Genomic DNA, 15,431 nt, shown 5'->3' on the forward strand with positions numbered 1-15,431 from the left:
TGCTATCGCCAGTGTGTGAATGTGTGTGTGAATGGGTGAATGACTGAATGTAGTGTAAAGTGCTTTGGGGTCCTTAAGGACTAGAAAAGCGCTATACAAATGCAGGCCATTTACCATTATTATATCAGCATAAACCCAATGGGTCAAAGTCCAAGTTGTGAAAGGCTTCGGGAGTACAACACACTACAGTTGTGAAACTTTTTCAAGGCTCAACTAATATAAATCCCAGCTGAATTTATACAGAGGAAGAAGGAAAGGTGATGAAGTTTAAGACAATAAGTTTCATCATTCATAGGATGTTTAAAAAAAAAAGGTGGGGGGTGTTTGAAGAAGATAAATGAAGATTCTCGAGCACAGTTGCAGGTCTTCCCTTTCTCTATGATGGACGGCACTGGGGGTCCTCCCCTCTGCTTCCCTAACCTCAACTCCTCCTGCAGGCGGCTGCTGCGACCCACCTCCCAGGCCACTCTTCTCTACACTCTGCTGGCTTCAGTCTCACTGCTTACTGTGGTGCTCAACCTGCTTGTGGTCGTCTCCATCTCCCACTTCAAGCAGCTCCACACCCCAACCAATGCCCTGCTCCTGTCCCTGGCCGTGTCCGACCTGCTTTTGGGGTTGCTGGTGATGCCCATCGAGGGCCTGCGCTACATCGAGACATGCTGGCTGCTGGGGAGGCTGATGTGTGCTCTCAGTCCTTATTTGTCTTACTGCCTCCTCTCTTTTTCTCTGGACAGCATGGTGCTCATATCTGTAGATCGCTATATAGCCATCTGTGACCCTCTGCTCTATTCCTCAAAGATCACAGTGAACAGAGTGAAGCTTTCAGTCTGTTTCTGCTGGGCCTGCTCTCTTCTCTACAATGGCTGCATTCTCATGGAGCACATAGGGTGGCCAGACAGGTTCAGCTCCTGTCACGGGGAGTGTGTTGTGTTCATCAGCTACACTACAGGCACAGTAGATCTCTTTTTGTCATGTGTTGCCCCCTTTGCTGTAATGTTTGTTATGTACATGAGGGTCTTTGTGGTTGCTGTTTCTCAGGTGCGTGCCATTCAGTCGCAGGCAGCTGTGAGAGCAGCTCCAGCTGCTAAAAAATCAGAGCTGAAGGCAGCCAGGACACTCGGGATTTTGATAGCTGTGTTTGTAATGTGCTTCTGCCCTTATTATTATCCTTCCTTTACAGGTGTGGACACCTCTACACGCTTGCCTTATTACGCTGTGCTGTTTTGGATCATGCTAATAAATGCTTGTGTAAACCCTGTGATTTATGTTCTGTTTTACCCCTGGTTTAGAAGAGCTATCAAATTCATCTTCACCCTCAGAATACTGCAGCCTCACTCCAGAGATGTCAAAATCATGTAGACAGTACAATACAACTTAAAGGTGAAAATTTACCATGAAAATTAAAAAATTATTAAATGTGGGTGTTCATCTGCCCAGCATCACCTTTTGTTCAGTACATAATGAGCAGCAGCGCAGACCCGCGCAGGTAGTGGCCCTGCATGCAGATCTCCTGTGCACCTGAAAATTGCAGGAATTAAATGCATGCACCAATCTTTAATATAACTCCTCATAAATATGTGCTAAGTAGCAATAAAAGAGGTTAGTCAGTTTGATTCCTGTTAATGGCTTTTTTTAAAATTCATAATCTCTGTGAAGGTATTAAAGTCTGCTTATGTTGTTGTCATTTATTGTCACACAGACTAACTGTAAAGGGCTCTTTCAGACTTTACTTTGCTGAATCAAAAACATTGTCATTGTATGAGAAATACCTGCAGCCGTCTTACTCTTTCAATCTGAAAATCTTCTCAACATGTTCAATATTATGTCTAACAAACCACATTTACAATCCTTGAAATAAAAACAGAAATACCCAAACTCGTATCACCCTGTGCTTTCTCAAGGATCCATACAACCTGCACACAGCAACAAATTAACTCATACCACAATACTTCCAGCACATGTCTGAGTGCTAACTATCAACGTAAGTGAGTATTTAGAGGTTAAAGGTGGACGGCAGCATAGTAAACACATGGAACAGATTTTCTTACCAATGTGATGATTTGGCTTTTTAGTGGAGTTTCTTTGCACTTCTTATTTAGACAATATTATTATTATTATTATTATTATTATTATTATTATTATTATTATTATTATTATTAGTGGTAGTAGTAGTAGTAGTAGTAGTAATAATAATAATATGTGGATCAATGTTAATATGTGAAATCTATTCTACTAAGGTTTCTGGGTTTTTTTGATATAGCTTCTTGAACAAATGAAAAAAGTGATTAATTATAATCATTTGTGTGTATCTATCTATACTGTAGGTAGGTAGAAACACGCACATTAGGCACTTGTGAAAGAGCCCTCACGGAATAAATGTTATTATAATTAATCACCCTAGCAAGCTTGGTAACTGTCAAACTTGCTGAATTTGCTGAACTTGTATTAATTCAAGATTATCTTTGTTTAATATAAAAAATCTTAAAATTTATATGATGACCTGAAACTTCCAAGTCTAACAAATATACATAACAACTAAGAATTCAAAAGAGGGAAAATCACAGATTTTATTTCCTAAATGCATAAATAGAAAACAAATATGGGGTTGATTGTATTACAATCCTATTATTGTAGGTCCCTGGTATTACTTGTCCTGCTGTATTATATAAATCTTGCTTTAGTCTGTTGTTAGGTAGGTAAAGTGATGACATCATACTACATATATATAGGTGTAGTATGACTGCATTTGTGTATATAGACACAAATGCAGAAAAGTGTTTTATAAGGTGTTATAAATGCATGAGTGGTACAAATGGATAATTTTGGTCAGTAGGTGGTTGCTTGGCAATATGTGATATAGATAAGAACCATCAGAGGCCTAAGATGTAACTGTGTGCCAGTTTTGGCTGCTGCGCTCTTGATTGTGTAGGAGGAGGTCTCAGACCGAAATTGTTTTCAGTCAGTGAATGATTGTTGGAATAATACAGGATCTAAGCGTGCAGTCTCACACTGTTCTTCAGTGAGTAGTAACTTCACATTACTAAAAACACCATCTGACATATAGCTGGGAGAATAGCCTGAGCCCACTCTGCCATCTTTACAGTAAATGAGAAGCTAGCCACTGGTCTGGTTAGATTAGGCTCCCCAAAATGTAATAAAATTCTGTTGAAGTCACCAATTAACACTCATTAGTTCAAACTGCTCAAAAAGATGTAGTAATAGTGGCTTCAGAAGCAATGGTGTCAATATTTGCTTTTGAGTCCTGGCTAACCAGGATAACAAGTGTACTTTGAAGTGCTTCTTATATCCTGTTCATAACTGTCTTTTCAGACAGTTAAGTGAAACACTAAAGGGCTTTAATGACCCATTAGTGTTTAAAGCTGCAACTTCTAAGACAGTGATGAAAGTCCCTGTTAAACTTTTAGAGCATTTTTGCCTGGAGTACTTATAATGGCTTGTTAACCTACAGCTCATAAACAATTTAACTTTTAAAGTGTTTGTAAAGTACAGTTTATTTGAAAGTGTACTGTAACTGTAACGACAACAGAGAAAACAGAGGGGATGAAGATGAGATTGAAGATGATGATGCTCAGTCAGGGGAGTTACATCACTCTTGTTGGGTCCCTGTAAAAATTACAGGGTGGTGTTAGAAGAGGATAAAGGGACAACCTGGTAAATAGTTCAACCTCTTCCCTTTGACTGCATGCACATGCATGCACCGCTCCTCTCCGATGGATAGCTCTGGAGGTCCTCCCCTCTGCTTCCCCAACCTCAACTCCTCCTGCAGGCGGCTGCTGCGACCCACCTCCCAGACCGTTGTTCTCTACACTCTGCTGGCCTCCATCTCCCTGCTCACTGTGGTGCTCAACCTGCTTGTCGTCATCTCCATCTCCCACTTCAGACAGCTTAACACCTCGACCAACACCCTGCTCCTTTCCCTGGCTGTGTCTGACCTGCTGGTGGGGTTGCTGGTGATGCCCATCGAGGGCCTGTACTACATTGAGACGTGCTGGCTGCTGGGGAGGCTGATGTGTGCTCTCAGTCCTTATTTGTCTTACTGCCTTATCTCTGTCTCTCTGGGCAGCATGGTGCTCATATCTGTAGATCGCTATATAGCCATCTGTGACCCTCTGCTCTATTCCTCAAAGATCACAGTGAACAGAGTGAAGCTTTCAGTCTGTGTCTGCTGGGCCTGCTCTCTTCTCTACAATGGCTGCATTCTCATGGAGCACATAGGGTGGCCAGACAGGTTCAGCTCCTGTCACGGGGAGTGTGTGGTGTTCATCAGCCGCGCTTTGGGTACAATAGATCTCTTTTTCTCATTTCTCGGCCCATGTGCCTTAATGTTTGTTCTGTACATGAGGGTCTTTGTGGTTGCTGTTTCTCAGGTACGTATCATTCGGTCGCAGGCAGCTGTGAGAGCAGCTCCAGCTGATAAAAAATCAGAGCTGAAGGCAGCCAGGACACTCGGGATTTTGATAGCTGTGTTTCTAATGTGCTTCTGCCCTTATTATTATCCTTCCTTTGCAGGTGACGACACCTCTATGAGCTTACCTTATTACGCTCTATTCTCGTGGATAATGCTGACAAATTCTTGTGTGAACCCTGTGATTTATGCTCTGTTCTACCCCTGGTTTAGAAGAGCTATCAGACTCATTGTCACCCTCAGAATACTGCAGCCTCACTCCAGAGATGTCAAGATCCTGTAGGCAGCAGTAAAACAAACCAGTCATTAGTCTTTTCTTAAAAGAATAATCAAAAACAACTATGCCACTGCTCCACAGAGATCCTTCACAGTGGCCTCACGATCAAACAATGTTCACCACACTTGCGTCTATTGGGGAAATAATACACATGCAAATACTAAGCTACAAATCATTCAAATGACTATAAGCTATATAATCTAAAGTCCATCTTGATGAATTCTGTCACTACCAGAATACTCACATTTTTAAAAACTGCATAGTTTACTGCAAAATATAACCACAAGTTGTACAAAAATATCACATACGTGAAGCCACATGCTGTGAATGCAATAATAGTAAATGCTAGATTACTGTGATGCAATATAATAAATGCATGCATGATTTTAAACAGGCTGATCAGCGGGCCTTTTCAGATAAACTATGTGTGTTTTACCCTCTGCAGTGGCAAATGCTGATTAATTATTCTCACTGTCATTCAGCATTTCACTGGAGCTTTTATGTACTTGTCCTTCCAGCTGTGTTTTTAAACAATAACTGATCTGCAGTGGTCTTTGTCTCTGCCACGTTTCATTTAAATAAACGTGAAAACAAACTGTGAAATACACCGTCCCCTCAAGAAATGGAGGGAAAAAGCGACACCAAAGTTCGTTCGTAGAACATCACACATCCAGATTGCTACCTGCAGACTTGCAACAAAGAAAGCCACTTCCTGGTGTCTGCATGAAGCAGGTCTGTGAAACTCAGCAGCTCGACAGTGGCTCAAAAATACAGACAAATCTAAACTGAAGTAATAGAGAATTCCCATCTGTGTGCCTAACTAATACGAGGCACTCTATCCCCCGTGAAAGAGAAGATAAGAATTTAATACACCAATGTTTGGTGTATGAGTCAGGGGAGAGAAAAAATTCAAATGTTGGATTTAATGGATAAATCAAGGCAAATACCATTTCAGCAAATATCAGTCCAGACCTGTGACTGAGTCATTTTTATCTGTAGGCATAAAAATGCTGAAGTGCTGCTTATTTCTACAAGAGCAAAGAAAAAATGATTTCTCTACATGACAGATAACACAGATACCTAAATAATAAACAAACACCCCCAATTTGTGTTTCACTGATCCACAGTATGTGGTGTTGCATATGAATGCAATTCACGGTGTTCATATTATTCTGTTCCTATAGCTAGTGCATCATCAACTGAGATGAATGCTCCCAAATAACCTGCTGGACTCCTTTTACTTTGTGCGCACTGCAGCTGAAATGAATTAAAGTAAAATCTAAGTTCAAAATTCCTGCTGTAAAACAGAATAAGTCAATACATTACAGCCTCCTGGAACATGGAAAACTTTGCACCAAAGTCCAGAAAAGGAAAATCTGCTACATCTCCCAGGAGATGAAATGGTCCTATACTCTGTTAACACCCTGGTGAAGAAAGCCCATCAACACCTCTACTGCATCAGTGACTTTAAACTTCTGCTTGTGTTGGAGGGGACTTTGGAATTTCTACATTTGCTCTATAGAGAGGACTCTTAGAGGGAGTACCAAACTGCACCCGATCAGACCTCTTGGCTCCTAGGGGGGTGGTCCACTCAGTCGAGAGGACCATCAAGTCCAACCTTCCTGATCTGCAGCACATTCAGTGCCATAAAAGGTTTTTACCCGCTTCCTGAGTTCTTATTTTTTGCATATTTGTCTCACTTACATGTTTCAGATCATCAAAGATCTATATCAAGTCCATTAGAGCAGATATGTCCATCTCTAGCATTGAGCACAGCATTCTCCCCTGCAACATCCTAATTGAAACATATTGATTGCTAGGGGAAGCCAATCAGAAGAAGACCAGTCGCTTTAAGGACAGGTTGACCCTAAAGAGAGAGTTGTCTTGGGCTGAAGGGCAGCACCAAGGCCCAGCATCATACAAATTAGGTCTTTTTTAAATTGTGAACTACTCTAGAATCATCCGGCAAAGCTACTCTGGAATTAACATCACAGCTCCAATTACAGTTTTGGAACATTCTGGTGTTTTTCATTGTTATATCAGTATCAACCCAGTCGAATTCCAAGGTGCGAAAGGTTTCGGAAGGACCACTTATAGATTAATATTAATATACAAAGTAAGTGGTTAATAGCACATTTCTGAAACTTTTCTCAAAGCTCAACTAAATTAAATCCCAGCTGAATATATATAGGAGTTGAGGTTGAGGAAGAAGGAGAGGTGATGAAAACAAAGACAAGAAGTCTCATCATTCATGTTTAAAAAAAGAAAAAGAAAAAAATGACGGTGTGTGTTTGAAGAAGATAAATGAAGACTCTCGAGCACAGTTGCAGGTCTTCCCTTTCTCCCCGATGGACGGCACTGGAGGTCCTCCCCTCTGCTTCCCTAACCTCAACTCCTCCTGCAGGCGGCTGCTGCGACCCACCTCCCAGGCCGCTCTTCTCTACACTCTGCTGGCTTCAGTCTCATTGCTTACTGTGGTGCTCAACCTGCTTGTGGTCGTCTCCATCTCCCACTTCAAGCAGCTCCACACCCCGACCAACGCCCTGCTCCTGTCCCTGGCCATGTCCGACCTGCTGGTGGGGTTGCTGGTGATGCCCATCGAGGGCCTGCGCTACATCGAGACGTGCTGGCTGCTGGGGAGGCTGATGTGTGCTCTCAGTCCTTATTTGTCTTACTGCCTTATCTCTGTCTCTCTGGGCAGCATGGTGCTCATATCTGTAGATCGCTATATAGCCATCTGTGACCCTCTGCTCTATTCCTCAAAGATCACAGTGAACAGAGTGAAGCTTTCAGTCTGTGTCTGCTGGGCCTGCTCTCTTCTCTACAATGGCTGCATTCTCATGGAGCACATAGGGTGGCCAGACAGGTTCAGCTCCTGTCACGGGGAGTGTGTTGTGTTCATCAGCCGAACTTCAGGAACAGTAGATTTCTTTTTGTCATTTCTTGGCCCCTGTGGCGTAATGTTTGTTCTGTACATGAGGGTGTTTGTGGTTGCTGTTTCTCAGGTGCGTGCCATTCAGTCGCAGGCAGCTGTGAGAGCAGCTCCAGCTGCTAAAAAATCAGAGCTGAAGGCAGCCAGGACACTCGGGATTTTGATAGCTGTGTTTGTAATGTGCTTCTGCCCTTATTATTATCCTTCCCTTGCAGGTGTGGACACCTTTCTGAGCTTGCCTTCGTACGCCATGGTGTGTTGGATCATGCTAATAAATGCTTGTGTGAACCCTGTGATTTATGTTCTGTTTTACCCCTGGTTTAGAAGAGCTATCAGATTCATTGTCAGCCTCAGAATACTGCAGCCTCACTCCAGAGACGTCAAAATCCTGTAGGCAGCGCAATACAACTTTCACCTAAATTTTCACCTTTAAATGTGGGTGTTCATCTGCCCAGCATCACTTTGTGTTTAGTACATAATGAGCAGAAGCGCAGACCCGCGCAGATAGTGACTCTGCATGCAGATCTCTTGTGCACCTGAAAATTGCAGGAATTAAATGCATGCTTTGCACTATATGACCTTTAATGTAACTCATCATAAATATGTGCTAAGTTGCAATAAAAGAGGTTAGTCAGCTTCTCTTAATGGCTTTTTTTGTCTGCATAATCCCTGTGAAGGTATTAAAGTCTGCTTATGTTGTTGTCATTTATTGTCACACGGACTAACTGTAAAGGGCTCTTTCAGACTTTACTTTGCTGAATCAAAAACATTGTCATTGTATGAGAAATACCTGCAGCCGTCTTACTCTTTCAATCTGAAAATCTTCTCAACATGTTCAATATTATGTCTAACAAACCACATTTACAATCCTTGAAATAAAAACAGAAATACCCAAACTCGTATCACCCTGTGCTTTCTCAAGGATCCATACAACCTGCACACAGCAACAAACTAACTCATACCACAATACTTCCAGCACATGTCTGAGTGCTAACTATCAACGTAAGTGAGTATTTAGAGGTTAAAGGTGGACGGCAGCATAGTAAACACATGGAACAGATTTTCTTATCAATGTGATGATTTGGCTTTTTAGTAGAGTTTCTTTGCACTTCTTATTTAGACAATAATATTAATAATAATAATAATAACAATAACAATGAACCTGTTAGGATCAATGTTCATATAGGGGGTTGGGAATCGCATCTGTAACCGGAAGGTCGCCGGTTCGATCCCTGGGCTCTCTGTCCTGGTCGTTGTGTCCTTGGGCAAGACACTTTACCCTACTTGCCTACTGGTGTTGGCCAGAGGGGCCGATGGCGCGATATGGCAGCCTCACTTCTGTCAGTCTGCCCCAGGGCAGCTGTGGCTACAACTGTAGTTTGCCTCCACCAGTGTGTGAATGTGAGAGTGAATGAATAGTGGTATTGTAAAGCGCTTTGGGTGCCTTGAAAAGCGCTATATAAATCCAATCCATTATTATTATATGTGAAATCTATTCTGCTGAAAAGGTTTCTGACTTCATTGTTGAAGCTTCTTGAACTCCAGGTCTGTGAGCATGTCATCTAACTATAATAGTAAACTCATATATTGCCTGTTTTAGACCCTATGGGACAGGAAACAGCAGGCTTTCTACACCCATCATGCACCAGCAGCATGTTCCCTGCTCAGTGCTGCATGACGTTTGACGATTAAAGCTATTCACAACAAATCAGTGCAAACAACCTGTAGAGGGCAGCAGTGGTCCTGTCTGCGGTTTATTCTGTTATATATTTTACCAGAAGAAGGAAAAAAAAACTAGAAAAAAGAAAAAGGGCATGACCCCTGACTACTGATTCTTGGGCTTTCATGTTCTCCTATAATATTAACATTTATCTGATTGTATTTAAAAACAATAGTAATAATAATAATAATAATGTTGAAGACATGGTGTCTGTTTGGTGTTGCTGATTTAAAGGTAAAAATATCTAATGAGCATCATGTCAGTGCTAGCTAAAAGATAGTCTAAGCAGCTTGTCAGTTGGTAGATTGATAACCTCATTCAGTAAAATGTATGTGAAAGAACCTGCTATTTCTTTTGGTTTCGTTTGTATTCATATGAATAAAGTTTCAAAGTTAGTGTCTCCTGTGTCAAAGAGGTGAGCAGGATCAGTAACCAACGCTGCAAAGGTGTGACAGCCCCCACCCATATTTAGAATGGGCAGAGGCATTAAGCATCACCTTTTTAATCACTTAATCACTAGTGTGTACATATATTTATATATACTTATATTTAGTCAGTTAACTGGAAATCTATTTTTTTCTTTTACTACATCTTATTAATATTTTGCTCTTTTCTATTTTTCTATTTATTTTTTATTTTTATTTATTTTTTCTTCTACTGTACCATTCTGCTGAGTGACTGTCTTCTGCTCGTCAAATACATTTCATTGCGATGTTGACCCTGTGCTAACTTGCATATGACAAATAAAACTGAAAACTGAAACTGAACTGATCACTGTTCTTTGCCTCATTAGGGCTATAGTACAAACAGATACATGACTGGAAATGTAAATACTGATAGATACAGTGCTGTGAAAACTGATTTATCCCCTTCCTGCTTTCTACTTAGTTGGGGGATTTTTTTCTTGTAAAATGATGAATTAAATGTGATTAACCACTTTTTTTTTTGGGAAAGCTGAGTTCAAATTCTTTAGTGACACCCAAGCCTGATTGGTACCAGACCAGCTGAATCAAGAAATCACTCAAATAAAGCCTGTCTGACAAAGTGAGGTAGGCTAAAACAACACATCATGCCACAATCTAAAGAAACAGATGAGAGACAAAGTCATTGATATCTTTCAGTCCACAGAAATGAGTTTGTGACTTCAGTGAACCACAGTGAGAGTCATTATCGTGAAAACTTGAAACAGCGGTAAAGCTTCCAAGAGGCTCGCTGAGCAAAATTACTCCCAGAGCGCATCAATGACTCATCCAGGAGGTCAGAACAAAACCTAGAACAACATCTAAAGAACTGCAGGTCTCATTCTCCATAGACGAAAATGAAATTCATCACACTAACACACAAACATGGTGGTGGTGTGAGGGTCTGTGGCTGATTTGCTGCTTCAGGATGACTTGCTGTAATTGATGCAACCATGAATTCTGCTCTCTGCCCCAAAATCCTGACCATCAGTTCATGCCCTGAAACTCACTTCAGCAGGTTATGCAGCAGGACGATGAAGTAAGTCCACCTCTGAATGGTTTAAAAAAACAAAATGAAGGGTTTGGAGTGACCTGCTGTGGCTGAAAAACCCTCCAGTGTGTCTGAATTACAACAATTCTGCAAAGAGTTTGTGACAAACTCCTCGATTGTCACAAATGTTTGATTGCAGTTCTTGCTGCCAGGGTTGGCCCAACCAATTATCAGCTTTAGGGGCAATTAATTTTCACACAAGTACGTTTTTCCCCCTCACTAAATTATAATTTGAAAACTGCATTTTTTTATTTACTTGGATTATCTTTGTGTAATTAGTATCTGTTAGAGATTTTCTACATTATACATTATAACCAAATCTCTATAATACAATATAATCAAGTGTGCCTTATATTCTAACCAAGTATGCCTTATATTTTGTGTGTTCATATATTTTCACATAACCAAGCCTATTGTTGAAGAATCACCTAACCAAGTCTATTGTTAAAGGAAAACATGATGCATTCCTTACCTCAGTGTCTGAGATGTTTGACAAGCATGATATAATGATGCATTCTTTACTTCAGTGTCTGTGATGTCAGATAAAGCATGATATACTTCTGTATTCTTATCCCAGTGTGTGAAAGATCAGATAAGCTGATTTAATGTTTAACCTCTCTTCAACATCTGTTCTCTTACTTGTGTTTGAACAAATGTCTACCCCTGACAGTATCCGATCTGTTTCAGAAAGATGCAAAAACTTTCTCACAGCGCTGTACCTGAACTGAGCGTTGCTGTATCTCCTCCCGCTCTGCAGAATTCCCAGTGAACTGTGCCCAGGTTGGCTCCAGCCCAGCAGCAATGATCCTCTCCATGAACACCGTGGTGCTGTTTGCGCCACAGCAGCTGGCTTGGGTGATTGAAAGGGATGGGCCGCTTTCACCAGATTTTATAGCCAGTAATTCCTTTTATCCACCAAGCTCAGATCTTCCCGCCAGTTGCTTCGTCATCCACATCAAATTAACCACATCTGTGTTACCTCTGTTCCCACAGGGACTGAACTTCCTCATTCCCAAACTGGAATGAGTTCAAAAAATATAAAGCCTTAAAGAGATTGTACTTGTATGACAAACCCTGACCCTCTGCTCAGTGAACTGGTATTTACTGTACTGGCACCGGAAATAAACGCAGTGCTGTATTTAAAGGATGTTGGATCCATTTAAGGAACATAAACAATAAGCTGCACATTGCCCTTGCTTTAATATGGATTTACAGTAATCACTAACTCCATTAAGATTGAGTGCAGGTTGCCTACTGTTAGGAAGGTTGGTGGTTCAATCCCCAGCTTGTTGAAGTATCCATGGACAAAAGGCTAAACCCTGAGTTGCCCTATTAGAGTGTGAATGTTAGATTTAAAGTGGTATTAAGAGAGTGCTCAAACAGAGTAAAAAAGATTATATAAGTACTGATTTATTTATAATTTCCTGTAATTATACTGTTTCCAGCCCTAAATTCAGTGCAGTCTTGTGGTTTAGCCAGCAGGGGGCACCAGCTTCTTGTCTTGCTCATGAACTATCTCCTCATGAATGCTGATCCTTCACGTCTTTCCAGTCCAGTTATGGTGTAAAATTCCAGAAAATATCAGAAAAAGCATATACCAGACACCAAGAAGAAAGTATTCAGGGTGTCTGGTGTGTAAAATAACACGATGATGGGGAGGCGTGATCTGCCGCCTTACTGCTTTTTAAGGAAAGGGAATCTTCATCCACAGCATTAACCAGGCATCAGATGATTGAGTAGGAGAATTCGATGCACATGTTATGAAATCAAAGACATAGGAGTTTGTGTCAGAGAGTCTATGCGAATGCAAGTTAGATGCGCACATATAACCCGGGAGGTCTAATGACACAATCAAAGGCAAATCCTAGAGGTTATGAAAACTGCAGCAGCCAGCTTCAGGGATGATTTCAGGATTATCTGACTATGTGCGCTCTACTTCCTGTGTAGGTGGAGAGACTACAGGTAGTACAGGAAGAGAACCAATGTGCTGGACACAGGAAGCAACCATAAACATCACAGAGGGTCCCAAGCAAGTTACATTTTTGAGTTTTTTTAATGATTTAAATAAACAGTTTAACTAGGAGTTTTCCGTAATGTAATTGAAGGTCTTGTTAACTTAAGCTGTCATTACACTGAATCCACCAAGCATCTAATTACACGCCCGCAGACTGCGTTACAACACCGCATGACAATCTCACGACTCATAGACATAAGATAAGTCAAACAAGGGCGCTGACATCAAACCGAGAGGGACGTTGGGAAAGGACATTTAAATCCTCAAAAACTCAGGCTGCGTCGGCCAAAGCACAAGTCAAATCCAAGGCCATCCGTCTGCTGTCAGAGGCTTTGGCTGAGCAGGTTTAAAGCAGAATTTAATGCTTCGTTTACTACCTCAGGATTATAAATAATCATAAATCACAGGTGCTTGGTGTACCTGTGTAAATTTTTCCAGGTACTCTCTGTAACTTGCTGTTGACAGATAGAAATGGAAACGTGTTGCTGGGCCAAACAGTTCAACACCGTCGTCCTGCCTACCAACACTGCTGATGTCAGTGGGATGGTTGGGAAGGTATCCTGCTTTCTGCCCGCTAAATAAAATCTAGGATTTTTTAAAATTTTCTAAGGCAATTATTTGGGTGAATGCTCTCAGGACAGCACCATCCTTAAATCGCACAGTGAATTTTGACTTTATCAAATTATTTTCCACTGTTGTGCATTAATGTCAGACACCTTTTCATTGCTGGACACAGGGAAGAACACTCTGTTTGGTTTAGGTGAGGGGAGCTACTGGAATAGAGCATGCAAAAGGCAGGAGTAGGATACATGATGCCTGCTCACACGTTCACACAATCCATCATCACAGAGTTTGCACTGAGGAGCTGGAAGGTCACAGACCTTCCAGAATTTCCAGTCGTCCAATTTGACTGGGTCTCGCATACACCTCTGTCTGCTGAGTCTTAAAAAGTTCAGGGTTGCAGTGAGTGTATAAATAAGACTCTTGTTACATTCTGATCCAGCCAGACCAACTCCACCCCCCTATTTTCATTCTTTAAACTGTACTAAGCTAACTTTGTCCTCTTTGCAGCTTTGTAAGGAAAGAAAATCTAACTTACATGCAAAAAAAACCAAAAAAACTCAGCGTATCACCTCAAAGTCTTGAACTATTCATGGCAACATGAAACAAATAACATTTCTATATTATATTTTCTATATTCTAATCCTGGTGGCGCGATTCATGCTATAATACCAGGCATCTGTGGGTGAAACTGCCTACGAACAAATAGACGGTTGGAACACAGCTTCGCTTTTTTCTTTGCTTTGTTTGCACAGCACGATACAGTCTTAGGGGTTCTGACAAAGATTAAAAAATGACTCAGAAGACTGATTATGGAGCTCAACGTGAAATCTCAGTATAGACTGTATTTTAAAGATGCAGCCAACGTAACATAGCCAAATGGTTTGTGTACGCAACATTCTGAAGCCTTAAAGGCCTTTATGCACAGAGCACGCTCCAAAAAACCCATGAAATTCTGAAGCGCTCAAATTTGTCGTGTAACCTACATACACGCTTAAAGAGTTTGGATTTTGCATAGCATTCATCTTAAAAAGGAAGAAAGAGAGATTCTGGGTTCATCATTTCATGGTTTAAAGCTGTATCACGGATGCTTTCGTACATATTCGTACATATTTTGAGACGTCAGTGGAGCAGTTTGAGCTCTTGTTGGCAGAGTTGGGACCAAATCTGAGGCGGCAAAGAAATAATTTCAGAGAGCCGACTGACCATAAGCAACATTTAGCTGTGTGTCTGAGGTGAAATAGGATTCTTTTACCAGTTTACTAAAATGTCAATGAATATCCAGTACCGCTTGATCCAAACAATAAATGCAGCAAATTTGTCCAGCAAATTATGCGTTTGGTGTGAACAAATGCATGTAGAAAAGGTGAGTACAGTGTTTGAACGCCTTTAATGTTAGTGTTTTGTAGACCCCCCTCCCAAATGAAAATTTTAAAGTAAACAGAAGCAGGGACAAACACCCTTCATCTATAAAGGGTTTGTCCAACAGAGGGCACTCTCCAATTTGCATATTGGTAACACAACCAATGTGGAAGTTGGTTGTGTGCTGGTAAACCAGCACACAACCAGCTGATGGTGTAAATGAGTAAAAAGTAGCGAGGCGTAGCACGTTTTAGAGAAATCTGCATCTCTTTCACATGTCTGAAGGGGGAAAAATTGACCATCTATTGGAAAACTGTACTTTTAAAATCAATAAATATATCATTGATCCATTCGCTTCCGCTTTTCAGGGTCGCAGGGGGTGCTGGAGCCTATCCCAGATGTCATAGGGCGAGAGGCGGGGTACACCCTGGACAGTTTGCCAGTGTGTCGCAGGGCTAACACACAGGGACAGACCATTCGCACTCAATTCACACCTATAGGGAAATTAGGTTTTTCAATTAATCTATCCCCACAAAGTGCATGCCTTTTGATGTTGGGAGGAAGCCAGAGTACCCGGGGAGAACCAACACAAACACGAAAAGAACATGCAAACCTAGCCTGATGGTG

At 41.3% G+C, this 15,431-nt stretch overlaps 3 protein-coding genes across 3 annotated transcripts; all 3 read left to right on the forward strand.

Moving 5' to 3' along the window:
• The first annotated feature begins 324 nt into the window (after positions 1-324).
• On the forward strand, positions 325-1,359 carry LOC146681358 (trace amine-associated receptor 13c-like). The gene has a single exon (XM_085448835.1). It carries the CDS (start codon positions 379-381, stop codon positions 1,357-1,359), a length of 981 nt encoding a protein of 326 aa, XP_085304961.1. The 5' UTR covers positions 325-378.
• A 2,372-nt stretch (positions 1,360-3,731) lies between these two features.
• Positions 3,732-4,709, forward strand: LOC146681359 (trace amine-associated receptor 13c-like). The gene has a single exon (XM_085448711.1). The coding sequence runs from the start codon at positions 3,732-3,734 to the stop codon at positions 4,707-4,709; it is 978 nt and encodes a 325-aa protein (XP_085304837.1).
• Positions 4,710-6,997: 2,288 nt separating this feature from the next.
• On the forward strand, positions 6,998-8,029 carry LOC146681360 (trace amine-associated receptor 13c-like). Its single transcript, XM_085449025.1, has one exon. The coding sequence runs from the start codon at positions 7,052-7,054 to the stop codon at positions 8,027-8,029; it is 978 nt and encodes a 325-aa protein (XP_085305151.1). The 5' UTR covers positions 6,998-7,051.
• The last annotated feature ends 7,402 nt before the right edge of the window (positions 8,030-15,431 follow it).

This window comes from Copadichromis virginalis, linkage group LG23 (assembly GCF_057382275.1).
Source record: "Copadichromis virginalis isolate Kocher_CV1m ecotype Utaka linkage group LG23, C_Virginalis_male_GT1.1, whole genome shotgun sequence".
Classification (NCBI taxonomy): domain Eukaryota; kingdom Metazoa; phylum Chordata; class Actinopteri; order Cichliformes; family Cichlidae; genus Copadichromis; species Copadichromis virginalis.

What these genes read in the sequence shown, in the direction of transcription:
- LOC146681358 (XM_085448835.1), top strand. Translation starts at nt 379, where the DNA reads ATGATGGACGGCACTGGGGGTCCTCCCCTCTGCTTCCCTAACCTCAAC.
- LOC146681359 (XM_085448711.1), top strand. Translation starts at nt 3,732, where the DNA reads ATGGATAGCTCTGGAGGTCCTCCCCTCTGCTTCCCCAACCTCAACTCC.
- LOC146681360 (XM_085449025.1), top strand. Translation starts at nt 7,052, where the DNA reads ATGGACGGCACTGGAGGTCCTCCCCTCTGCTTCCCTAACCTCAACTCC.